Genomic DNA, 27,204 nt, shown 5'->3' on the forward strand with positions numbered 1-27,204 from the left:
CTTCATCGTCCTTACTTAGTTCCCCACTCTAAAAAGCAAAAGAGAGTCGAGGATGGTAAACTTGTTATGGACTAGCATCCATTCACGGGGAGTAGTAATATTCTCACGTCACTTCATACCCCCAAAACAACAACAACATAGAACATACCTATACATTAAGGATGTACGACTCGAAATGCTGCATAGAACCAAGAGACCAAATCGCAATTTGGCCACGTGGAACAGGAACTTACACACTAGCCAGATAGCTTGAATTCAATCAGGCCAGGAGAATGGTCATGAATTTTATAGAATAAACATTTTGAAACTAAAGCTGGGGTAGAGATAGCGCAGAAAACTCAAAATGGACAAAAGAATCATAAGTATATCCTTTCAAGACATGCAAACAGTTATGCTAAATTAAACATGTGCAGGTAGGTAATCAAATAGAACACTTGCTATAGTCTTAAAAAAGGCTTAGACTAATCAAATTGTATAATATTTTTAGGATCATTTGGAGATCTGTCTCAAGTTTCCCATCAGCTGCATTCTAAGCTGTGGCAAAGAAGATATACCGCGTGGCATGATGGAGGAGCACGTGACCACTCATTGCCCAAAAGCAGAACATTTGTGTCCTTTCAGTTGTTATGGCTGTGAATCTAAGGTGAGTTTATTGTTTAATTCTTTTTTATACATGCATTTGTCTTTGAAAAGCTAATTGTGGGAAGATGAGTTTAATTCCGGCTTTCAGGACCCTCTACATTGTGCTCAGGGCTTCACCTGAGCAAATTTCTGGAGAAACTTGGCACTGATATTATAAAATGGTTGGAGTTAACCAATGGTGGGCTGGCATCCCATGATATATTAAATTATTCATTTAATCGATAACTTTAGATCATAAAACAAAGAATGATTTAACTTAACACCCACCTAAGACTGCAGTGGGGTTGCTGGAAACCTGGGCAGGGTACATAGTAAAACCATTACCGACTGACAGTCCATGTTCTTTTACTGTCAAAACCAAAGACACTTAAATTATTAAGTAAGCCTTATGTCAATTTCCTTCCTGCATTGCAGGAATAAAAAGCAAAAAGAAATCATATCAATTTTCTCATAATAATTCTGTTGAATCTTTACCGGGAAATGCAGAACACCTTGCTCAGCATACCAAATCCAGTATTGAGTCCCATCTGGATATGATGAACTACTCGACTCACGAGCAAAACAAGAAGAACAAAGAGATGGAAGAGAAAGTCTCTCGTCTTGAAAACGAAAAAAGGACTTTGGAGCAACAACTTCAAAATCAAACCGAAGAACTGGCGGCTGCCAGACAGAACATACAAACGCAGCATACAAAAATATCTATTGTAGAAAAGTCAATACTTGAACAAAAGAAGGAAATTGAAAACCTTCTTCGCGGCTTGGAAACCGCAGTGACCCCAAGTGGTGCAAACACAGATGTAGTCTCTTCTCAGATGGAGGAAATTGTGGACACGATAAAAAGACATGAAGACAAAGTAAACAACTTGCAAAATGAATTGGCCCATCTAAAGACATCAGCCTCGACACCAAATGGTCATGATTTAAGAATCAACTCTTCCTCGTCTCGTGAGAGCGAGCGTCGATTGGACAGAGCAGAGCATCAGTTGGCCTTACATGAAATTCAACTCTCTGAACAAGACATGCAGATTCAAATGCTGGAAGCTACCTCGTACAATGGGACCTACATTTGGAAAATCGACCATTACAGCCGGCGATTTCAGGAGGCCGCCTCTGGGAAGACGCTATCGATTTATAGCCCTCCATTCTACGTTGGACGGTTTGGATACAAAGTTTGTGCCCGTATGTACCCAAATGGGGATGGTATTGGCAAAGGAACACATATGTCAATGTTCTTTGTGATTATGAGAGGTGAATATGACGCCTTATTGCCCTGGCCGTTCATCCAAAAGGTCCATTTTAGACTTATTGACCAAGACAGGATCAGAGATGCGTATGATGCATTTCGCCCTGAACCTCACAGCTCAAGTTTCAAGAGGCCTACATCAGACATGAACATAGCATCGGGCTGTCCGACGTTTATTTCTCAGACTGAACTAAGGCAAGGTGGATTCATTCGAAATGATACCATGTTTGTCAAAATTACAGTCGATATGACAGGTCTTCAAGGCGAGATGTTTCGACTGTAGTGAAACCCCAAGCTTGTTCCCAGGACTTTCGCTTAAAAAATTAGGAGAGGAAACTTGGCACTGATATTATAAAATGGTTGGAGTTAACCAATGGTGGGCTAGCATCCCATGATATATTAAATTATTCATTTAATCGATAACTTTAGATCATAAAACAAAGGAAAGACACGCAAAGTATATAAAGTAAAGAGAACTGCAAACTCAGAATTACGACATTTACACAGAAAAAAATTAGCTTATTTAAAATATAAACTATGAGAACTTTCTAGAATGAAGCAAACTGGTATCCCACGCTGGCGTGGAATTACATCGCGCATGTCATAACAGACGCGAGTTCAGTCTGTTATCGATTAGCACATGCAGAGTGAAAAAAACCCGCAATAATCTAAGTTAAGATCAGGTTTTTCACTTTGAAGGACATTTGGTTATTCTTAATCACAATGGAAAAGATTTGTTTTCAAAGAGTCTCAATATATATTTATACATATTATTACATTTTTATAATCATATTTAAAATAACGAGAACAAATTTATGTTTTTACGAACAGAGTCCAATTGTGAGTAACAACAGAGATCACGCTTAGCTATATGCACATTATGTAGTGAGGAATGGATTATTTATATGTATCAATTACATATCAGAAAGAGAAAGAAGAAATTTCTAGTTTAATATGTGCCGTTGGAAATGATATCGTTTTCATGCACGTTAGTATGGGATAGCTAGCATAATGTAATCCGAGAGTTTTGATCAGCAGTAGATGGACTAGTTATGCAACATTTCCGAATGGTATACCATGGAATATCGCACGAGTCACTTGTAATTTAAAAGGGCTTTTTACCGAGAAAATACAAGTGGCAAGTGGGATATTTTATGGTATACCACTAGAAAGCATGGCATAACTTTTTAATACCGTGCCATACGTAAAAAATTCAATGCATGACCACCACAATCGATGCAACATACGTGCAGCGCACGGTGGGAAGGTTGCATGGAAGGTTGCATGTACATGTCGGTCCAATCATTTTCCTCAAGTGTTCCTATAAAATATACACTTTAATGAGTAGACAATGTCGAGCAAGCTAATTAATTTATTTGTTGGTGGTTGTTTTTTTTCTTTGCTAATCTTTATTTATATTTTATTATAATTTCATGTTTAAAGATAAGTTCCATCTAATAAACTACAACAACATATTTTACACTTACAATACACACTTACAATAAACTACTTAAAATACCTACGAAAAATTACTTACAATACAATTAGCAACTTACAATTCATTACGTACAATAAACTAATTATGTATACATGTAATTCTAACGCCGTAAGCATTAGCCTGCCACATATACTACATTTCATACATTAGCTTACATTACATGTACATGTAGCAGGCTAATGCTTATAGGGCGTTAGAATCGGATTCAATAACTGCCAAGGTTCACTTTGCTGTGTTCTTGGGCAATACACTATAATCTCCGAGCAAATTGCTTCCTTGCTTTTTGCTTGCTTGTTTGCATAAAAAGATATTCTTCGACGCCTGTCTTCTAACTATCGAAGGCATCTAGGGAAAGTTTACAAACATAAACTAACGCCTATGTTTAGGCCCTGCTAGCGGCTATTTCGACCCAAACCACAACGATTTGGCTGGATTTACCAAATGGAACAGGTGAACCTGTGAAATATTAACAACAGGAGTGACAAACCTCAGATTCCAGATTGCCGCTCTTTAGTTTAGTGTTAAAAATAATTTTAAAATGTTGATAAATTGCTTCCTTGTTTCATTCTTTCATTTATTCATTCATTCATTCATTCATTCATTCATTCACTCGTTCACTGAATTTGAACTGTTTATAATAAACCCTTCAGAGTATTTTAGCTTAATGTCTTGCTGTACAGCCAACGATCACCTTATATCAACATTTTTATTTTTTCCCTGACTACCTCTAACCATTGGAGCAACAAGACCAACTACAATCAACTACAATCTTGCAGGAGGCATTATAGGGTTTGACCTACAAGAGACCAACTTACCGACCTACTGGAAACGAGGCAGATGGCAGGCTCCTTCCGGATAGTGGAGAAAATTACATCGAGACCAGGAATACATACTGTTTCAATGATAAGCACAACAACAAATCTTCGAAGAAACAGCTTCAAAAGCATTCAATACACCTTTAAAGTAGCAAGAACATGCCTCAAGTTTTGGTAAATTGGTGCGGAGATCTAGCATGGCAGATCCATTCATTAGAACTAAATGCAATGATAAGCCAGACAAAATTAAATATCTTCGTAGACACAGTTTCTAATTAAAGCGTTGAATACATTAATTTTTGATTGAATTTGTAGTACGATATTGCTTAAAGTTTTAGTACTTTGGCGCGGAGACTTGGTACGGTATATTCATTGGTTATGACTAAAACATGGTCTTACTGGGAGGGCTGACCGTGTTTGCCGAACTTAACCTGCAACTTTTAAGGTTGTTTTTAAGAGTCGTGCTTTGGAGAGCAGTTTAGACTTTTTTATCGACTCATTTTTTTTTTTTTTGATCTATGTAGCGTTTATATCTTTTACTTTGATTGTTGTTGATTGTGGGCAACCATTTTTACTGGAGTGAATAAGAAAGTTACTATTATTAATTCTAGATCGACACACGTACATATGATTTCGTTTTTATAATGTGGAATTAGCTGGGAGAAGAACTCTAGGGAAGCGGTAAGGAGTAGCTGAGACTGAAATAGCTGCTTAACAGAATCAGATGTGGCAATTTGATGAGCCATTCATCATAAATCTGATAAATATTCAATTTACAGCTGCAAAATTAGATTTTACTCCTCCAGAATCGTTTATTGTAAACAAATACGTGAAACGTAACTGTAACTTACCAAGGATCGAAATATTTCCACACTGAACATGATGGTATTGTGAACTCAATCTCGCTGCCCTCCTTTAAATTTAGCTTTTTAAAAATGTTACGTTCCTTATAAATAGTCCATCATTAGTCTGTATAGTGTGATCGTCCTCCGTGCCAGTGTTAGGTATCCTACATCGGCGAGACTGGCAGAAGCCTTAACACGCGATTGACTGAACACAAACGAGCAACGAGAAACGGCGATGCCAACAATCACATTGCTGAACATCAACTGAGAAACAACAATATTGAGTGGGACTCTGCTCAATGCTTAACCTACAGTGCAAATTATTTTTAACGACTGACTCTGGAAAGCTGGTGCACTAACTTAGAACATACGCCTCCTAACATATTTTAACCACCAGCGGAACCTTACAAACGACTTATTCACGACATAAACGAAACGTAATTTGGTTAACAATATACGGATCAAAACTTGTTAGAATCGCGGACCAATTACTGTTGATAAACTTGGTAAACATGGCCGAGAGTTGCTGAACGAATTTTTCTTTTATTCGGAAGACATCACCTTAAGCCAAGGATATTTCAAAACATGGAGAATTTTTAAAATGACCGCTGTCACCCTTGGACCAAAAAGCCTTTCAAGAACTCGTATTCAAGGAATTTAATAACCGTAAATTAAACGCATTGGTTATGTTGATCGCCAGCAGGTCAGATCAATTGACCGAAATTTATTTTTCTTCAAACTAAAGCTATCCATTTTTCAGAAGGTAATGACAACCGTGAATGAAGTCAACAACCATAAAACAAAGGTACTGGATGAAATTAATTTTGGTAGTGTTTTGCTTGCTTGCCTTACTGCATGCCGAACTCGATGAGTAAATTGATTCACAATCGATGTAAATGTACGCTTATTATTAGAACTACGGCTGCATACGTGTATGCAATGCGTCTGTGTTTTTAAGTTTTAGGCCGTCATTCCGAAGTCCTCGTTGCCTAAGGCTCATTGAGCATTAGTGAATATTAACCTCGACTCTGTCGCGATGAATATTCACCAATGTTCACTTCGCCTTCGGCGAATTATTGTTAAATATTCAGCAAACCAACTCGTAAACCAACTTTGAAATAATCAACTTCCACAGACTTTGTGATCGACCAATCGCTGCTCAAAGAAAAGTAATCGTAACAAGGGTAATTGACGATAAAAAAATATTTTTCCCTTTTGCTGATATAAAAGAAATTCCTGTTTTATAAACCGCTAAAGAGGTTACAGTTACGAGGTCCGTATTGTAAGCTACGGACCGAGATTTGTTACTTTTTGATTCATGGCCAACCTCGAAAAGCGCGGGACCTAAATCAAAGGAGAAAAACGAGGATCCCTAACTTACTTTCATAAACGTTATGCGTTTGCACGAGTGAAAAGACAAACTCCTTACCGAGTGTAACTCAGCCAATAACCTTGCAAATTTCATACTTGCTTACACACTTCGTTGTCTGATGAAAAGTTTTTTTTTTTTTTCTTTCAAAGTAAAGTTCAACAAGGAAGGTCATCTCGATATAATCTACGCAAGTTAATTGACAGACACTAAGGCAAAAAATTGAGGATTGTTTTATTGAAAGCCATCTTCTAGTTTGTTGTTCTTCATCAAGGTTATTGCGAAATGAACTTGCATTGTTTGATATACAGTATGAAATAAATGAACTTAAATTAGAATAAATAGTTTGAACACTAGACTTCCAGTGGACTCCATTTCCTCGTGGATTACAAAGCGAAAAAGTGAAGACATCGAGTGATAACAGCTGTGGCTGCGCAAAAAATTTAGGGCGCCATAGCTTATTCAAATTACCTTTCTTTCCCAGTGATTTTTTGTGTTAGTCTGTAATCTTTGACAGCATAGACAACGCTAAAAAATAAACATATAAGCAAACCCGCAAGAGGACACTCGAGAAATTTCGACAATGACAGCACTGTCGTTGCTCGAGATTGCCAAAGTGAAGTAAATTGCTTTTCATGTCGTTCTGTTTGACCGCATTTGAAAAAGAGAAGAAAATAAGTCCATTACTCTTCTGTTCTCAGTGTAAATTAATATTGTTCTTATTGACTTTGCAACAGAATTCCTTTCAACATTTATAATATCCACGGCAATTTCCCTACTCCAACATCAATAACACTGTTTCGGCGGAAACAATAAAGCGGCAAAAACCTATATACATGCAAAACAGTCTATTTCATTACAGTGTTTGGTGCCCCTGTTCAACAGCTGCTGCTGGCTATGTTCAATGCCTTTAACCTGTCTTATTTCAATTTTTAACAGAATTTGTCGCCAAGTTTCAAAAGAAATAACGCATCAACTCGACTATGTATGAGGTCAACATGAATACAACGTCAAAGTGTCTCAGTCCCGATAGTCTGAGAGCAGTAAATATCGGAAGTACCGTTGCTTACAGTATTATTCTTGTTGCCTCCCTTGTTGGAAATTCTTTCGTCGGAATAATTGTCTGCAAGATGAAAACCATGAGGAAAACTGTCAACTTTTTCATCGTAAACATGGCCATTTCTGATCTGCTGTTTTCGGTTTTCGCCTTTCCATGGGCTCTAACGGAGCTTAACGCCGGCTCTTGGCTGATACGTGGTACTCTTGGCCACACCTTATGTAAAATGATTTCGTTTGCAACAGTTGTCTCCATTGCTGTGTCCATCCAGAGCCTGGCTCTGATAGCAGTGGATCGATTTGGAGCTGTGGTATTTCCCCTGCGTTCACCACTAATCGGCTCAAAGTTGTGTCTTTTCTTGATTCTTGCCACTTGGATCTTCGCGATAACTACCCAGTTCCCACATTACTTTGTCTATAAATTTGTTGAGTATCCAGAAAAGCTGGCGTGTGAGGTCCGTTGGGATGAAGTTTTTGATGAGTCTTCATATTATATATTACAAATTTACATTATAGTGCTGTCTATAATAGAATTATACATACCTTTTGCGTTGATGACCATTCTTTACTCAATAATTCTTTTCAAGCTCAAGACACAAAAGGTCCCAGGCGTGCAATCGGTCAACCCTGAAAACCTACGGGCAAAAAGGCAAAGAAATGTGTTAAAGATGGCCGTTGCTATTGTTTCACTGTTCGTAATATGCTGGCTGCCTATCAGTGTTTTAAATTTCTTTCGACCGTCGGGTGGGATCACACTAGTTCGCCTTCATGTGGCATCGTGCGCTATTGGTTTGTTGCCCGGATTATTGCTCACGCAAATTGCGCCATCAACCCCTGCATCTGTTTTATCTTCAGTGGAAACTATCGTCAAGGTCTTAGAAGTCTCCTTGACACGTTGATTTGTCGAATATTTAAGGTTAAGGCAAACTTCGCCATTTCTTCCTAGAGGTCGTGAACAAAACAATATAACAGTCAGAACCAAATGAATGCAATATTTGATTTAGTGAACTCAGCTTCGGATTTAAAAACACCACCATGAATGCATGAAACCCTATACTCTAGCTATAGATATTGCGCAATAAAGAAGTTGAATTGAGCAGGAGAGTCAGATAATTGTCCAGAACTATTCAAGATAAGAAGCGTTTTAGTTTTGCGAGCATTGACTCGGATGAAAAGACCACACCATAACTACCCACAAAATGTACATGTACGGCGCCATGTATTTCCTAAAACCAACCTTGAAGCAGATACACAAGAAGTCAATAAACGAAATTTCAAACAAAGATATTGCTCTTAACAAGCTGTTATTAGATAAATCATCTTAACAGTTTCCTTTTACGACCATAGTTAATAGAGGAGAATGGTTATGAAACTCGACAAAGTTCTTTGTTGTATGTTCTCGTTCTCTCGTGTGGCCTTGACCGTGCACAAAACACAATAGTTGTTTACTACTGACCAAGGAACTAAAAAATAGAAACGTTTTGGTTCCGTAACTCCTGCATAGTGTATGAACGCAAAACAAAAGATTGTGCATGGTCGTGGACCTTCCAAAATAAATCTTGGTATCTTTGTTTACTTCTTTGATATTTGCCGGGCTTCATAACCATTCCACTCCAATAACTATAGTCGCGAATTGAAATATTGTAATGTTTGATTTTAAACGAAAACACCTTTAACAACTGAGTGAGAAATTCATATTGTAAGACTATAGATTGAGTGCGTCAGTATACTGCCTTTACGAGCTTTAGCCTTACCGTTTTGACTGAAAGCGTACCTTATTAAATACGGAAGCGCGATTCTCCAAAACTATTACAGCGATATTTAATTTACATCGTAAATCCAAACTCAAAGCAACTGCTAGAACCAATGCAGCGATATCATGCAGCCAATAGGAACTCGATGCAAAAACATGCCACATCATGCCTTAAAACTCTATTATAGTGTAAATTAATTACGTCGAGGGGAAAAACGATCTGCCTTTGTTTCGGATCTGATTGGTTGAGAACGTCGCGTGTGTTTTTGAACCAATGATACCGGATTATTTTCGACAGTCAATTGAAACAGCTCTATCTGAAGATGCAAGCTCCCTTGAGGTGAGGGAGGGAGTTAACAAAAAAAAAAAAAAGAAACTAAAAAATTGCTTAAATGGTGGCAGCCCGAAAATAGTGAAAATTACAAAATAAACAATAAAACAAATAAATAAATTAAAGTTACGCGAAGTGGTTCTTTAAGTGAAGCTGTTACTACATGTAAGTAGTACTGACGGATAAAACATGTCTTAGCTCTTTTGTGACAAGTTTAATTTCCTTCAGTATTTATTAATGCCATCCTGAGGTAAAAGAATACTTGCTTCTCAGGCCAGTAACAAGATCTACTTTAGCTACAAATTTCCGTTTGATTTAAAGACGTATTTATCCACCCTGTATAATTGAGGCATTACCTTTCAATATCGACTCTACTCGACTACAGCAAGAGACACAAAAACTCAAATACAGTTGGACTTCGCTAGTTCGATCTCGGTTATTTCGAATTCCCAGGAGATCATGATCGATCCATGGCCTCCTATTGAAGGCTATTCCCTTTCGATTTACTCTTCCTGTTGTTGTTTTTGGTGTTGCTGTCGTTTTTTTTCAGTTATTCATTATCGGCCAATTCGAACTCGGTTATTTAGAATTCCCTGCTATTTCCAACTAATTTCTATTTCCCGTGGCCTAAAATCAACCCTGTTTATTTCTAACTCAATCCGCTGTTAGAGTTCGAAAGTAAACGTCATTATGACGACAGACCACTCTAGAAAATAGCTGGAAAACTACAATTTGAGCTTTTCGTTGTTTTGTCCTGTAATGGTATCTCTTTGGCACTATGTCAATTTAAAAAAACCCAAAACAAAAAACCAAAGGCTATTAATTGAAAGTAAACCAAGTTCGAATATGATTAGCGGGGTCCAACTGTAGATCCATCACTGTTGATTACATGTGGCACTACGGCTTTGATGTGCTTCATTGTCGATAACTAATGAGTTAGAGTGCAGTTTGAAATAATGGGTTTGGCCGCAATTTATTACTTCCTTATCACTGCACCAAAATGTATCCCATTGCTTTGATGCGTTTGTCTCCATTATCTGGTCCGTTGATACCTGTGTTTCCACAGGTAGCATCGTCATGTTGATATCCGCCTGTACCAAACCCGATTGTAGATTCACATTCCTAGTAATTAAGATTATCGTTACCAAGGAAACCGAATCTTGCCGTTGACTTCCAATCAGTGTCAGAAACAACATTGCACCTTTCCCTAGTACAGTTCACTGCAAGGAGGCCTGTGAAATAATCAACGTCTTCCTCGTATTACGGCCCAGTGAGGTAGCGCGGTATTGCCTGTCAGTGATCAGTGAATACAGAGAGCTGACCTGCTTGCTGATAACGAGGAGGTAAATCTATTGGCTGATCTTCATGCCAAGACAGATCTTGGAGAAGGGTGTCTCCTAGTAGGTCGATAACTTAGTATCTTGTAAGTCAAGCCCAGTCTTTCCCCTAGAAACGCTGAATGATTTTTGGTTCGCCCAAAGCCTGGAATTGAAATGGAAGGTTCTCTTTGAGGAAAAAAAAAAAAATTGTAAAACAGTTTTGGAATTAGCCATTGAATGCAGCTGCATAATGACTTTACTCCACAGAACCGTGCAACAGAAAAATAGTGTTGATTAATCCTCTGTATAATATCCAGCGCCAAAACTTAGACTAAGCCTGTGCTAAGACGATCCAAGTCGAAATTACCTCAGTTCTCCGCAAGAATAACTGTTAGAGTGCAAGAAAATATAGAAAACCAGAAATACATGTAAAGGGATGATACCTAAAAACTAAGCAGTCCTACTCGATGAGGACTGCAGGAAATCACTGATGTGCGAAGAGAAATGTTTCCTCTTCATGATGCTTGCAGACATTTATTACTAGTTACCACAGTACCGCTCATTTTAAAATAAGAGCAAATACTAAAGTAGAATGCTAAAAAACGAGCTTCTGACACAGCGCAATAACGGAGCATGAGGAAGAGGGAAAAGCAGGTAATGAACAATTAACCCTCGCTTCAGTTGATTGAATCTTTCCCTCAGAGAGACCTGAACACCTTACCTACTCATAGGGATAAGGAGTGGTGCCTCATTTGATTGATTGATTCACGCTGTTTCGTGCGTAACCTGTCGCCTAAATGCCAAAAACACCTATCCGGGATGATAGATACCACATAACAATCTTGGTTTGATGTAGTAAAATGATTATTACTCGAGGTAAAATTAAATGCAAACAGTGATTATTCATTTGGTTAAAAATTGCCCGACAACATGTAATGTCATTCAACCGGTTTGGCATTCAATACAAACAAGAAAACACAATGTTGTTCACTACCTTGGTTCCGTCGGTCTTCAAGACCAGCGTCCATCCACCACCTCCGCATGATCCAAGGTAGTTATCATTCATGTGACAGGAGATTGGAACTGTTGCAACTTCAGGGGATAAGCTTTTTTCCTCTTAGACAGGGTGAGTATATTTTTATTTTATTTTACAAAAAGTAACATTTTATTTCGTTGCGCGTTTTTATCTCAACAGCCCAAAGTGTAACACAACACCATACATTTTACGTGGTCACGTCCCACTCAATACGCGGACATAAATCATTAATATTTGATCGATTCCTCACATCGTGAGTTTGGGACGCTTGTGCTTAAACTAGTTCTAAATATACATGTTGTACCAAGCGTGTAAAATTGTGTGCAGTAGAATTTGATTTTCTTGATTTCAATTGAGAGAAACGTGTACCGTGTTTCTATCGAGTTATGGAACACGAGTAGAAGTTTGGGAGAACGAGAAATGCTGTGGGAAGAAGAACCGACAGGCGAGTGTTTCCAGCTTCTTTGAGTTCTTCCAAACTTCTATGAGTGTTTCTGTAACTTGATAGGAACACGGAAAGCATGTTTTCTATTTCTTTTAGAAAATTCCGTGACGAAAAAGAAAAAAAGATAACAACTTGTTTACTTTGATCATCAAAATGTAAATTCTCTTTGCTCTTGCCGTCATTACGTCAACATCTCGTGCTTGTTCTGTGTATACAAACACGATTTTAACGAATCAACGCTTGTATTTTCTTTGGGCTATTTTCTAAACGTATTTACAGCAGAAACTGTTCACAGTCTTTTGTGATCGTTGGAATATATTAACCAATAATACAATGCGTCAAGTGATCGAAAACAATGCAAAAAGCTGAATGTGGCAAGGCCTTAATACTATGCGTACCGAACTCTGAGCACTGACTTTTGAAAATTAATCATTTCATCTTATGCTTTGCAATTTGAAACCAAGAAAATATCTCCGATACTCTGAAACACTTTGTTATGTTCAGTTTGAAAACAATTCTTTTTGCCATGTTTTATGTTTTTAATCATTGGCTCCAATTGCAAATTGCGTTTTCACTACTCAAAGCCACCTGCACACAAGGTAAGCTCCGCTGTTTTTATACTTCATTCACTATTTTCCAAAAATATCGCTGAATATCTTATTCAACTTTTTTATTAAGAAAATGGCCTAATTTTGAGATTTAAAACTCGCATTTGACGGCGTTATTTGAGCGAAGAATACTCAGCGCTGGTACATTCATAGCTTTTGGCAGCTGAATCAGAGAAATTAATTCAACGCTAGTGCTGCCCTTCTTTAAAAAAGCCCTGTAGAATTTCGTTCGACATTATCGAAAAAAATAAGTCAAGATTCTAGTCCAAGACATTTGGCTTGACACTTCATAGATATTTGTCGGCTTTCAAGCTAGTAGCATTGATGAACAGTGTGCAGCAGTGCTGTATTGATTCAAAACTTGTTGTAATTTTCCAAGGGAATTAATATGTATAGGAATATAGCTTGAATGTTTTTATTATTATTTATTTATTTACTTATTTAATTAGAAGGGTTTTACTCGAAAGCAGTGCGGGCAGAAGCGCTTAATGAATTCGTATTTCGTTTCAGTCTTTTAACGATTGAGTATTTCTGAAATATAAGAAAATTGTGCCCAACTATTATTGGATGCTATCATTGGAATGACATTCCCTTATTTATACGGAATAAGCCAACTAAGAAACTATTTTAAAAGGCACTTTACCATTTTTTTTTTTTTTTTAACTCAGTATTAAGGGGACACAGTCAGCTGGCTCACGTGCGCATTAGATACCATTTCGTAGCTAATTTGCATATCACAGAGACGAGATCCATACTGTTTTTAACCAAATACGATAAGGTAATATCACAGGATGAGGAAAAGCACACTCAAAAACATGTTTTTCAGTAAACCATTGAAAATCAAGCAAAACACTGCGAAGATTGAAGCGGATTTCTAGATGTATTCGACGAGTGTCTTTGATTTCAGGTTGAGGTGAACTCTTTACAAAGTGGGAAAACTAGTGTCCAGCTCAGAGGGTCCCCAAAGCTGACTGTGTCCCTTTAATAATTTCAACATTACACATTAACTTACCATGTGTTTACTCTTAACTCTCTTACACTAGTTTTCTTTGATCTTAAAATAAATGTATTTAATTATAAAGGACATACTATATTTTGCCCTTTCCTCTTCTTTTTCACTGCACTTATTTGTTAAAAATATCGTATTCATGTCGTGAAGTAGAGAAAACCAAAATACCAAAATTAAACATATTTAAAAAAAATTGGGAATTCGTGACGGCGGCCATTTGGAAATTTAACGTCATTTAGGGACGACAAAATTTCACGAATAAACCACTAAAGTAGACAAGTTTGCTTTGCATTGCAGTTAAGTTTCGTTGCTTTTGAGTCAACATTCTTGAAGATACATACAGGCTCATGACCAAAAGAAAACCGGGCTAAATAGGGTTAAACAATTTTGGAATTCGTCAACAATATTCGTAATGCGAAAACTGACTTTGAGTTCACTTTGACCGACATATCTTATTCCTTATGAAACAGCACACCTCAATCTTTCATTTCTCTCTGTAGCCCATCGTCGATAAATTTTTTTTGGCAGATCATGTGCAAACGAACTTAAGTCACCCGAGGCGTTGTTATATTATAGCCCTTGGTAAAAGCAGTTAAATAATGGAATACAATGGTAAATCTCTCAATGCAGATAAACACGTGGAATAATAACAATATCTTAAAAAAACTAAATCCAGTTACTGATAGCACTTCTATAAACTGCATAAACCAATTCAACCAGCATTTTAGACTCGATCTTGATTACTTTTTTAAATTTTTTTTTTAACAGGATCAAACATTTTGCCTCAAGAGGGTATCTACTCTCCTTCCTTACAATCGACTAGACAGCGTGTTTTTGTAAAAAACGAATTTCATCATCTGAATGTGGAGACAGTTGAAACAGTGGACGCATGGGACATCTTTGATTGCGCCTTTGAATGCGCCAGAAATCCTTTGTGCTTTTCTGTGAACCTGGCAGCTTCCAAAGCACCCGATGGAAAACGTTGGTGCGAGTTGCTATCTTCTGATAAATACAGAGACCCTGCGGAGTACAAAGCAAACATAAGTGCGCATCACTACTACATCGAGGTAAAGAAAGTTTTCAGTGCTTTAGCCTGCTTCCAATATTATAGTTCTGTGCGAGCGTCGCCCCCTCGCTCCCAAACGTTTTTCTCTCCTCGCTCTGAAAGGCGAAAAGAGGAGAAAGCTGGGCCTGGACATAAAGTGTATTTTTTGTGGTCCTGTATGTTTCTTAAGGGAAGTACCTGCTAGCATCATGCCTTTACTTTGTGTTACTTGGATGATTAAAAAGCGATTTTCTATTATCACGACATGTTCAGCTCATTGGACCCTTGGTGGAGTCTCAATCAATCACCATGTAATCTTCCTAGCTTTTAGATCAGACCCCTGGGAATTTTGTTTTTATAACAACTCTATCTGCACCAAAAATATATAAATGTGTACATGTAAGTAGCGTACCAAAGGGAAGAACGTAATCTTCATATAAAGAATGGCATCCCGTTTTGAAAATGTCTTTTATATAACATTACTGTTTTTGTATTTTTAGTCGCCTTGCTCTTCCTCACCGTGTCAAAATGGAGGTATCTGTCTGACGAACTATCAAGCTGACACTTTTGAATGCCTTTGTCAGAAAAGTTTTATTGGAGAATATTGCGACAAAGGTAGATCTAATATGATATAATGCCTGGGTCCCTAAGGGCCTAGGATCAACGTTTTCGGACATAAAAAATAAGCGCATGCTTAGAAAATTTATGTATTTGTTTCTGTTAAAATTCCGGGCATATTCTTAACGAAATTTAAGCCAGATACCTAGTCATTATATAAACACCAGTGAAATACCAGGATTTTTCCTTTTACTAAAAAATCAAATCTTCATCGTGCGCAGTGAAGATACTATTGTTATCTTTCACATTGAGGAGATATCATTCCTTTTTGATAACAGTTTTGTTTTGTCCCTTTAACTACACTTAAATTTGTTGATATATGATCGAAACATCTTAGGATCTTCTTCGTTCGCCTTCGGTAATCCTCGGCAATCTTCGGTAATCTTCAGAAATGTTCCGAAAATGTTTGGAAGCGTTCGTCTGGCCTTCGAAACAATTTTGGAAAATCTTCGGAAAGTGGTCGGAAATCTTCGGAAATTCGTCAAAAACGTCGTCATTAGTATGTTTATATAATAAACAGAATATTACACGCCCGCTTGTGGATACGAATTTTATCTTCTCGTGTTCAATTCAATATCTCACTCGTTTACTTCCCTCACTCGTGAGATATCGAGTTAAACACTCGAAGATAAAATTCGTATCCGCGCGAGGGCATGTAATATGCTCTATATATTATTCAATACATAATTTATATCAAATTAAGTTCACTATAGAAGACCTAAAAGCACGAGATTTTATAATAGAGCAAACAAAGATGGCACTTACATTAAGACAAAAGAACTTCTAAAATAGAAGAATAATATAATAATAGAATCATGGCCTCGGCTGAGAACGAGATTGAATAAAAGGCGAGTGGCGTGCAAATGTTTTAGGTTATGTAAATGCACGCTCCTGGCAATTTTATGCAGTGAAAACCAGGGCTTAGAGTCTAGCAGATCAAATATTTGCCTGTATTAAATTAATGATACGTTTCTTAAGTTGCATATTTTTTTGTCTCTTTCAGCTGTTAAGTCATGCAAGGACCTGCATGACCTGTACAAGTAAGCCACCGTCTACAAGTCTTTTTTTGATCACAGAAACGTTCAAATTCATTTCTCTCCTCTTTCTGTAGCTAGGTGCAATCCTAAAATTATTATTTACATTCAACAGATTGAACGTGAGTCAGTTGGTTACACTCCTTGTAGACTTAAAATCAGTTTCTGTTCTCTGTCACATGGGAAACTTTGGATGTGGAGATGGAGGATGGACGCCGGTCTTGAACATTGACGGCAACAAGGTCAATTGCCTTATTTTGCCCTGTATGTCATATAGGACATTCTCCAGTATGTACATTAATTCACTAACAAGACACAAGTTTGGTAGCACAGCACTGACATACTTAAAACAGGCGTTTATGACCTTTTTCGCATGTGATGTGATTCATTAATAATACACATTTTTATTCTTCCTCAGGACACCTTTCATTATGACTCAGGATACTGGAGTAACAAAACTGAATACAACCTTCCTGGAGGGAAAACTGGGTTTGACTCACAGGAGGCCAAGTTACCGACCTACTGGAACACATCTTTCTCAAAGATTTGTCTTGGTATGAAGATCGACCAACAGATTAACTTCATTGTGGTCAACAAGCAGGCCAGCTCTCTGTACTCACTGATTGCTGACGGTCAATACCGCGGCACTTCACTGGGTCGTAACACGTGGAAGACGCTGATTGGCTCGCAGGCCTCTTTGCAACTTAAGTGCAACAAAGAAGGGTTCAATGCCGTACATGGTAGTCATGGTAACTCCGCTAAAGCCAGGATCGGTATCCTCGGCAACGAACAAAATAATTGTAATTCGTGTGATTCCAGTATCGGGTTTGGTACAGGCGGGCGTCCTGATGACACCAGCACTTGTGGAAACGGGGCATCCGCTGGTGGAGATAATGGAAACAAACTAATCAAAGCCATGGGATATGTCTTGGTGCAGTGACATTGACAAGAATGGAGTCTAAAAGAAACTACCTTTTTAGTGATGTGCGTACAATCTAACTTATAATATGTAGAAAAGATTATGCTTATTGCTAGAAACTATTAGGGGGTTTAAAAAGCTACAACGGGGACGGGAACGTCACTTAACAAAAGGTTTAATGAACAGAACAATGGCTGTGCACGTACGTTACAATTCTTGGTTCATTTTTGTGCCTTCCTCTGCAAAACAACAACGTGAACTGACCAAATTCTGCGTTGTCTGATGAGCGTGAACCACAGCGGCTAATTTTGTAAATTTCTCGTTCGAATTTGTCGCTGTGTTCCAGATTCAGTCTCGAGACATTTTTAACAAAGTATATTACTTTAGAGTATCGCGAGACTCGTTTTCAAAGTCTAACGCCAACTTTTAAACGACGTTATCCTCGCCCTCGCCGTCGTGGTTACTTAACCTCCATAGCGAGTAAACAGATACGGGCAGTAAATACAATAAAGAAAGGAATTCTTTAAATTTCTTACGTCACGATACACTGCACAGAACAAAGTTCAGGAAGATTATGAAATTTTATTATTTATACCAATCAAAAAGTTGTATGCCAATATTCTTTTCCATGAAAGTAGTTGTCGTTGCTTTTCCCTATAACATTAATTTTAAAGCAATTGACAGTTGTGTCGCTATTGTGTTGAAAATTAGACGATTCGAATCCAGGCGGACACTTTTTTTTTTTTTTTTAAGTCAGCTACTCGCTCTAAATGATTGACACTATGTATTCATGTGACGATCGTTGATTAAATTTTGGAGGATTGATTTTTTTTACTGGCTAACAAACAGCAGGTAGTATTACTTATTAACAGTTCCTCTTTCCGCTTTGATACCTAGTAAGGTTTTCTATCAGTTTTACTATGCAAAATAAAGGTCGCAAAGCGTTCTATTAATGCCGTAGGTAAAAGAGATCGAATTTTCATCTTTGGTGCGAACTACTCTAAACCATAGAGTCACTTCTGTTCTTTCATTTTACGCTTCGCCAAAACAAAGCAGGGAAAAGCAACACCTTTAAGTTACACATACTTATTTGATCAGTTCTCTTTTTAGATATGTTTATTTTGCATCTGTACGTTAATATAATATTTCAGTCTCCGACACCCGAAGAGAGCCTTCTGTCGAAGTTTGTTCAGTTTTACAGTTTCGGGTTTGCTTTGAAATATTCTTGTTTGGTTCTACTCTGTATAGTTTGCTCTTAACACATACTTTATTTTTTAGTGAATAATTTATTATTTTAATTTATTCTGCCGAGCTATTTTTTTTTTGTTTTACCATTTCTATAACAGTTTTCGAGAAAAAATCATCACCTGTACGATCAAAATTGCATTCAATTTATGTTCTCACAAGAGAATTATGTCATAAACTGGTGTTGAAATGCGAAATTCACATCGGTAAGGAAATTACCTTTAACTTTATTTAAAAGTAAATTAAAACAGAATGTGTAAACACACAGCTTTCCATTTGATTACAATGAATAATTCCAAAGGCAATATAGAGATCAAAACACTCGTGACAGATGGGCACTAGGCTTAATTGAGTCTTCCATACTTAATTCTAAAATGCAATAAGTTTAGTTTGTATTTCTTAATTCAAAAGTGACCAACGTGCGGAAGCATCAAAAGGTCCTGTCGCTATGTTTTTTGATCGCATGAGCTGGCTGTTAATCGTGTTATCCTCACTCGTGATTCCCGGGGCCACTTCCGTGAAAGGTGAGTTCAACTGATATTTAACGACTACAAAATATCACAAAGATTGTTTTTCTTTCCTTTTTCCCTCCCCCATTTAAGTGTAGGTACTAAAACCGATTCGGTTTCAACAATAAATTCAATTCGAAGCGTAAGACAATCGCCTGTAACACATTCACTCTGAAAATTTTACTCTGTGGGTCAGCTTGAACGGTAGATCAGTGAAAAGTAAAATTTGTTATGAGATTTGAATAGAACTAAAATACACTCATTGCGCTTCCTTGTGGAGAATGTATATCTGAAACATGTGACAAAGGGAAAAAATGACAGACGTCTTGTAACAAGAAAAGTTCAAAAACGTATTTCGATAGAATCAAAGAATTACAATCTACCGTGAAGTATATTTGGAATCGTCAGAGCCCCTGTATTGTATAATGATGAAATCCGGTCGCTTATATACATCGTGATAACTAAGATGACTCAATCGTCATCCAGGTTATACAGCTGTGATATTCCATGTGGCCTTTTCAAGTTGTTTAAGTTTTTACTAAGATGCGATCCTTGGACTCCAAGGATACCGTGAACTATATTTGGAATTGTTAGAGTCCCTGTATGATAAAATCCGGTCGTTTATGTGCATCGCGATAACTAAAGTAAAATATGATATCATCGTTATTTAGGTTAGACAGCTGTTATATTCCATATTTCCTTTTCAAATTATTAAACTTCGCATCGAACTTTAATGAGGTGAGATTTTTAGACTTAATTGCTTTGGATTCGATACTGGGGGATAGTGGAGCGAATGTGGACTAAATTAAGTGGTTATGCAAAATGAACAGAGAAGTTGATTTGCTTTAAAGTATAAATCATAAATCTGCTTTCCAGTAGATTTGCTTTATTACCAACAACGAGGCAGAGTGGTCACCGTTTGATTTTTTTTTAATGTTTGTGATATTGATCAGATGAGCGCATGAGGTATTCAGGGTATTTACCTCTGCTGTTTGAATTTTTGCGAAAAACTGATGAGCTCTACCAGGAGCCGTAATCGGGGACGGAGACCGTAAGTCTTATGATCGGCGCGCACCTATGATATGGGACAATTTTTCTATTTTTAGATCAAACTGCGCCACCCTGACGTTATATATCCGCGCGGATCCACGCACATGTCGAGGGCTCTTGCGTGGATGTTGTCACGTTGCGTGATCAAATGGTGAGAGTTGCGAGATTCTCTTGAAGATTTTTCACAGTGATGGCAGGGAATAAGATAAGGAATAAGATCAAGGGCTCTTATATGTCGTTATATGGTCTGAGTTGATGGAAAAGGTGAGTTTTTCAGGTTCGAAAACAAGACTTTGATTTCGCGCTGTGAATGAATAATATCTGCTCGCGCTAATTGAACGCGTAAGCTTTGGGTTTGCTCCGTGAAGAAAAGTTATGAAAGAAAACTCTTTACTCTGGTATTGAATTAATTTGAGAGTTTCCCAAACAATGCTTAATCATAACTAAAACCTGTTTTTGATAGTTTCTTATCGTTTCTGTTTGTTTGGCGAGTTTGCAAAGTTTTTGAGTAGCTCATTTGCATAGTGCAGCGCGTGCACTTTCAAGTCCGAGTCGGTGTTTTCAATGGTCAATCTTGACAAAGGTTTCTTTCGTTGTCTTTTGTGTCTTTTTTTAATGTCACTTTACCTGGAACTTGAATCCGCATTTTGATTGGCCTATGTTTCCAAATTTGTTTTCATGGTCAAAATTTAATTTCTATGCAGATATTTTAAAATTTTAGGGCTTTTTCAGGATTGTTTTATCGATTTTGATCAGTTTTGAGTCATTTTTTATGGTACCTGGCGTTTTTTAAAATCAATAAATCCCAGCTGGTGGATCCAAGTGGATATCATGACGTAATCACCGCATGTTATGACGTCTCCAACGTATTTATGGTTATTCCTTCAAAATACGTGCTTTAATAATGCCTTCAAAGTTTTATATCTTCACCGAAGATCTTCCTCAATTTACGGAAGGCGGCCCTAATCCGCCTTTCCAGTTGTGGAAGACCTAAAAAAACCGAGGTCTGAATTGGGTTCTCACAACTACGATTCAGATGAAAAAAAAAAACAAAAAAATAAAAAAAACAAAAAAACAAAACAAAACAAAACAAACAAACAAAAAAAACAATATCATATCTTTCCCCAGATTCCTGAGGAGATCACAAATATGAAATAAATTGATAGGAGCTTTTAACAAATATACTGCGTTGTTAACACAAGGAGGAGGTTGTCTAGAGTCAAACGCAATTGAAAAGACTCGGTAGTTTTCTATTTCCATACAGGCCTGTGGTTCTCTTCCTGCAATTATGGTGCTCCTTTTGTAGGCCCTTCGGTCCGCCGGAACTCCGCCTTTATACACTTATCATTCAACGAGCACGAAAGATTAATTGGATGGCGAACCTTACAGTTTATTAAAAAAAAAAATTCTGGAGTTTATCAACAGTTCGCTTGAGGCATAGCTGTTGTCTTAAACAAAACCTTTGAATTTTTTTTACTTTCGTTTGATTTCATCACAGGTTCAAACGTTTTGCTTCAAGGTACCTCCTCCTCTCCTCTGCAGACTGTTCGACAACATATTTTTGTGGAAGACAAATGTCGTTATCTGAATGTGCCAAGAGTTGGAACTTTCACCGTGTACGGCATCTTTGACTGCACCTTTGAATGCCTCAGCAATTCTTCGTGCCTTTCTGATAACATGGCCGCCTCCAAAGGAGCTAACGGTGAACTTTGGTGCGAGTTGCTGTCTTCCGATAAATACAGAACCTTCAAGGAGTACAAAATAAATGAGAGTTCGCATCACTCTTCAATTAAGGTCAGAAAAGTTCTTGGCCTTGTTAATGTGAAATATGAGATATAACAGAAGATCTGAAGGGATTTAACTGATAGCTGAGAAAGTATTAACTGGTTAAAAGTTGAACCATCAGCTTAGACGTGAGATCTGAGATCCACAAAATTCACTGATAGCTGGTAATGTGATTGATTTGTTTTACTGTTAGCAAGGAAATAGCCCAAAATTTAACTGATTAGTGAGATTTTAAAGACTCCTAGAGCCTTATAGCAATGTAGATACTGTTTTTTTCTTAATTTCTGATCCCAAGAAGAATTAAGTATATTATTAAGAAAAGTGAAACTACTGGAAGAGTTATATTATTATCATTATCATTATTATTACTATTATTATTATTATTATTAATTACTATTATTATTTCATTTTCATATTATTTTAAATCTCATTTCAGTCGCCTTGCTTTTCCTCTCCTTGTCAAAACAAAGGATCCTGTGTGACAAACTTCAAGGATGACACCTTTAAATGCATTTGTGACGAAGGAGTTACAGGAAAACATTGCGAGAAAGGTAGTTTTAACGTGTCGTGTTGAAGAAGGGCTAATGAAGAGTTTTGTTTTGTTTTGTTTTGTTTTTTTTACTTTTCAATGTGCTAAAACCGGCATTGTAAAGCGACAGTTTAAATTTTGATTCATTTGACCAAACTATTTTAGCTCTATTCATCGTTTGTGACTATTTTTGAGTCCGTTTTGGGGATTGAGTTACAGCCCAGAAGGGCAATGATGTTTTTAATATGAAATACAATTGCTGTCATTTGAGTTGGTTTTCTTTTTTTGTCTTTTTCAGCCGCACTGAGGTCCTGCCATGAATTCTATGAAGTTTACAAGTAAGGCACTATGCCTGTACAAGTCTGTATTCTGTTTTCTGCAAGGTTTAGTTTTGTTTGTAATCCTACATATTTTTAAAATATGCCCGACAGGTCGAACACGAGTTTGCTGGTTACACTTGATTTAAACTCGAAACCAACCTCCGATCTCTGTCACTTGGGAGATTTTGGATGTGGACATGGAGGCTGGACACCAGTCATGAGGATTGACGGCAACAAAGTATGCAGATTTTCTAAACATACTAAAATATTTTCTCTGAAGCATGAGCTACTTGTGGAAATAAAGAATTGGTTCATGCTTAGGGTGCGTAAAAGCATGAACCAATTCTTTTATAGCGAGAACAACTTGGGCGCTAAAACATGTTTTATGCGTATTTGAGTACAAAGTTCTCACAATGCACTGCGAAGGAAAGGAAAACAAAGAATCTTATTGCCTGGTTAAAAACAAGGCACAATCAGTTGAGCGACAGTTGAACGAAAACGCTTCATCTTGTTTCTAAACTTGTCAATGAAAAATTTCCTTGCGTAGGCAAAAGAAGTCAAAAATATTCAATGAAGATGTAGAAAAACAAGGTCAAAGTACTCAAATTTTAGTAAACATCTTACCTTTGCAAAATTCAAAGGCTCGAAGTAGGGTTTGACTGAATAGCAGATTTGCACGTTGTCGTTATTTGACTACAACTACCAGAATTCCTATCGTTTTTTTTTGTTTTTTTGTTTTCATTTTTTATTTTAATTTTGAATTCCCAGTGGGGTTTAAATAACAATTGCCCTAAATAGCACTACAAACAGAAAAAGTGGAGGATTCTGGTAGCTGTAGTAAAATGACGCCATCATGTAAATCGCCTATAGTTCAGAATGATGTTCACATTGCCGAAACTTTACCAAAAAGGACTTGCAACCAAACTCGACAGAAAATTTGCAGCTAAAATGAGACTGCACACGTCATGTTATTTACGCACGGCCGTGCATAAATGTAGAGTATTGCCATTACCATGATGGCCCAATAGAAATATAATATTAGATAGGAACAGCGCGCACTATGTCATAATGATTAATTTTTTGCTCCATTTTTTTAATATTTGTAACTTTTTAGCCACTGATTCGTCATTATTTACGTATACTCTTTAGAAACCTCTCGTTTGTTTAAATTCTTTCCTATAGTAAAGCTGGTGGACGTTGTTTGTTTAAAGCTGCACGGACGTTGTTTGCTTAAAGGTCAAATGAACCAAAATTTAGACATCTTTTCTTCAGCCATTTTGTAGCGACGAAATGTAAAAGGAAACTTATGCGGAAATTTTTCTTTCTGAGCCGTGAAAAGGAGTAAAAAAGTTAAAAGTACAAAGACAGCCGATGACTTCACCAAAACATATCCAAAATGACCGCGCACTTTAATGGGAGGAATGGAACTGAGACTCTGCTTTGTGACGTCAGTGTTGTCTTAAACATTGCGCGTTTCTGCGTCTGTGAGTCTTTCGTGGGGAAGGTTTTGGATCTAAATGAAAACCTTATTTTACTTGGGAAATGGCCGAGGAGTTCGTCCGCTATTCGGCGGGCATTATTCACTTGTTTTTCGTTGTTTTTTGTTCAATTGCCCGCTTGCAACGTTCCATAATGAAGCTAAAAATCGTAGGTAGCGCGTCTTTCTTGACTACAAGTTGACGAAGCTTGAAATTAAAAAGGGTCCCAAGAAACTCCTTACTACAAGATTTTGTTCCAAGCTGTCTTCGGTAAAGTATTTTACACAAACGCGCAAATGCTTCGAGGGCATGAAGTATTCTTTTTTCATTTTTTTCAAGCCATATTCTTTTACGTTTCTGGTCCTGGGGGGACTTGAAAGTGCTAACTTTTGATTTTGAGTGGTTTTCCTCTGAAGTTCACTGTGAACTTGAAATCAAAACAGTTTCAAATTTCCCGCATTTCTTGAGCTCGCCAACAGTGACGTTACAAGTTTTATTTCCGACAATTATCCGACAATTTTCCCGACCGCTCCACGATTATGAGCGATAAAAAAACCGTGATTTCAACATTTCAATATCTCCGCAATACTTTGTCCAATTCGTTTGAAACTTCAGAATATGTTTATTTTATACCTATTGAACACATTAAACTCAAATGAAAAAAAAAAATGTCTAAATTTTGGTTCATTTGACCTTTAAAGCTGCACGGAAGTTGTTTGCTTAAGGGTCAGTTACATAATAGTCACAATTGTTATCTCTGCCGGCCAGTACAACAACGGCAACCGTAACAACGGCACTAAAATTAAAAGCAACCACGACAAGGAAATAAAAAGTGAAAACAGCAACAGCAACAACAACAACAACAACAACAACAACAAGAACACGTAAATAACGTAATTAAGTGTCATTCTCAGAGAAAACCGGGCAGTACCAAAAGATCGAGGTCGGCCGTTTACCTTCATCTTTTCATTGTACAAAAGCTACCCGAAAAGATTAACAACCATGACATTTGCCGAGGTAGGCGTTCGTTTTTCTTCGAGATATCACCTCATCATGATTTTGGGCTCTCAAGTGGTCGCACATGGCCGAAATTTCGGGCAACTTTAGGTAAGCCTAAAAGATACTTGGTACAAATTCCAGAGACTCTTATTCCGTGCAATAATATTTGTCCCTTTATTAGTTGACTGAGATATATTTGAGGTCTTTCGCTTTAATTCGACGGTTTTTACGAGGTGCCAAATATCGCCGCCGAATCGTTAATTAGCGTGACCCGAATTTTAGTCATTTTCAGCGAGTCGTTTTTCAAAAGTGCGGCACTTTAAACATAAGGATCCGCAGTATATAATATCCGGATGAAACTGTCACGCAATGCACCTCGAGCCATTGTCACTAATCTTGGAATTTAAATGGCTTTAGGAATTCCGGGCATTTTGCATATCTTAGATGATTTCCTTATTATTGAGCCCGACCATTCGACTTGCTCCAATAGCCTCTCTAAATTTCTTACGACTTGTGATGAGCTAGGAGTGCCAATGGCACCTGAAAAAACCGTAGGTCCGCATACTGTTTTATCTTTCGCGGGTATTGAGCTTGACACATATCAAATGGAAGCTCGTCTTCCACACGACAAGTTAAAGAAATGTAGGAACATATTACAAGACTTTTTGAAGCGTAGAAAGGTTTCTCTTCGAGAAATGCAATCTCTTATTGGTTTATTGAACTTCACCTGCTCAGTAGTTCTACCAGGTCGCACTTTTCTTAGACGTATGATTAATGTCACAGTGGGTGTACGTCGACCAACCCACTTAATTCGTTTAAAACGTGACATGAAAGGAGATCTTAACATGTGGTTACAGTTTCTTAACCACTTTAGTGGCAAATCATTCTTTTTAGATTTCATTTGGGTCTCCTCAGTAACGTTACATTTGTACACGGATTCTTCCGGATCTTTAGGTTATGGTGCCGTTTTTGAACATAAGTGGTTTAACGGCGAATGGCCCATCAAATGGAAATCTAAGAATATCATAGTAATTGAAATGCTTCCAATTGTACTTAGCGTCCGAATCTGGGCGGATAACTTAGCCAATAGATGTGTCATATTTCATACTGACAATCAGGCGCTAGCGGAGGTTATAAATAAGAAAACAACAAAGAACAGGGAGCTCTTGGTTCTTGTCCTGCTTGAGGCATAATATTCTATTCAGAGCAATCCACCTGCCCGGGATTTTAAATACGAAAGCTGACGCCTTATCGCGGTTGCAGGTGGACAAATTCAAGTCCCTCGACCAGGATGCGGACCAAGAACCGACAATCGTGCCTCCCCATCTGTTACCAGAGAACTGGGGGATATAACTAAGGAACGTTTAGCTGCCAGTTTAAACAGCGCCTCGGCTAGAGTTTACAAACGGCCTTGGACTTTGTTCACTACTTGGGCTGCTCAATATTTAGGTACCTCGGTTATTTCACTGCTAGTGCAACCAGCTGTTTTAGCTCTCTTTATATCACATTTGTTTTCTCTTCACTATGCGTCCTCATCAGTGACCACTTACGTTTCCGCTATTGGTTACGTACATAAGTTAGTCGGGGTAGAGGACCCAACTGCAGCGACAATAATTGTTCAAATTCTTAAGGGTTATAGGATATTAGCTCCAGTTAGAGATGTTCGCTTACCAATCACTCTGTAAAGCAATTAGATTCCTTTAA

The 27,204-nt window shown here is 37.5% G+C and overlaps 3 protein-coding genes and 1 pseudogene across 8 annotated transcripts in view; all 4 read left to right on the forward strand.

Moving 5' to 3' along the window:
• The window catches only part of LOC110057689 (TNF receptor-associated factor 3-like), a 7,596-nt gene extending 2,498 nt beyond the window's left edge, over nucleotides 1-5,098 (forward strand). Inside the window, exons 5-6 of the mRNA XM_089292931.1 lie at nucleotides 488-642; nucleotides 1,118-5,098. Of these exons, the coding sequence (XP_089149057.1) occupies nucleotides 488-642; nucleotides 1,118-2,168 (1,206 nt within the window). The 3' untranslated portion in view covers nucleotides 2,169-5,098. The remainder of the gene's footprint in view (nucleotides 1-487; nucleotides 643-1,117) is intronic.
• The window catches only part of LOC110057686 (uncharacterized), a 61,372-nt gene extending 43,542 nt beyond the window's left edge, over nucleotides 1-17,830 (forward strand). For 3 of the 6 annotated variants that reach the window (XM_089292948.1, XM_089292950.1, XM_089292947.1), the window contains 2 exons: nucleotides 16,782-16,908; nucleotides 17,085-17,830. In XM_089292948.1, coding sequence (XP_089149074.1) covers nucleotides 16,782-16,908; nucleotides 17,085-17,606 — 649 coding nt within the window. In that variant the 3' untranslated portion in view covers nucleotides 17,607-17,830. Of the gene's footprint in view, nucleotides 1-1,960; nucleotides 1,973-7,899; nucleotides 7,917-16,635; nucleotides 16,667-16,781; nucleotides 16,909-17,084 lie in introns of all 6 variants that reach the window. The other 3 variants (XM_089292949.1, XM_089292952.1, XM_089292953.1) reach the window with 3 other exon arrangements.
• Nucleotides 17,831-21,862: 4,032 nt separating this feature from the next.
• LOC149110222 (putative skeletal organic matrix protein 5) overlaps nucleotides 21,863-27,204 on the forward strand; it is a 43,605-nt gene continuing 38,263 nt past the window's right edge. The window contains exons 1-2 of the mRNA XM_089292967.1: nucleotides 21,863-22,183; nucleotides 22,611-22,725. Coding sequence (XP_089149093.1) covers nucleotides 22,067-22,183; nucleotides 22,611-22,725 — 232 coding nt within the window. The 5' untranslated portion in view covers nucleotides 21,863-22,066. The remainder of the gene's footprint in view (nucleotides 22,184-22,610; nucleotides 22,726-27,204) is intronic.
• LOC110045604 (uncharacterized) lies at nucleotides 26,033-26,985 on the forward strand (annotated as a pseudogene).

This window comes from Orbicella faveolata, unplaced genomic scaffold (assembly GCF_042242905.1).
Source record: "Orbicella faveolata isolate gen_17 unplaced genomic scaffold, um_ofav_v1 contig_24, whole genome shotgun sequence".
In the NCBI taxonomy this organism is placed as follows: Eukaryota; Metazoa; Cnidaria; class Anthozoa; order Scleractinia; family Merulinidae; genus Orbicella; species Orbicella faveolata.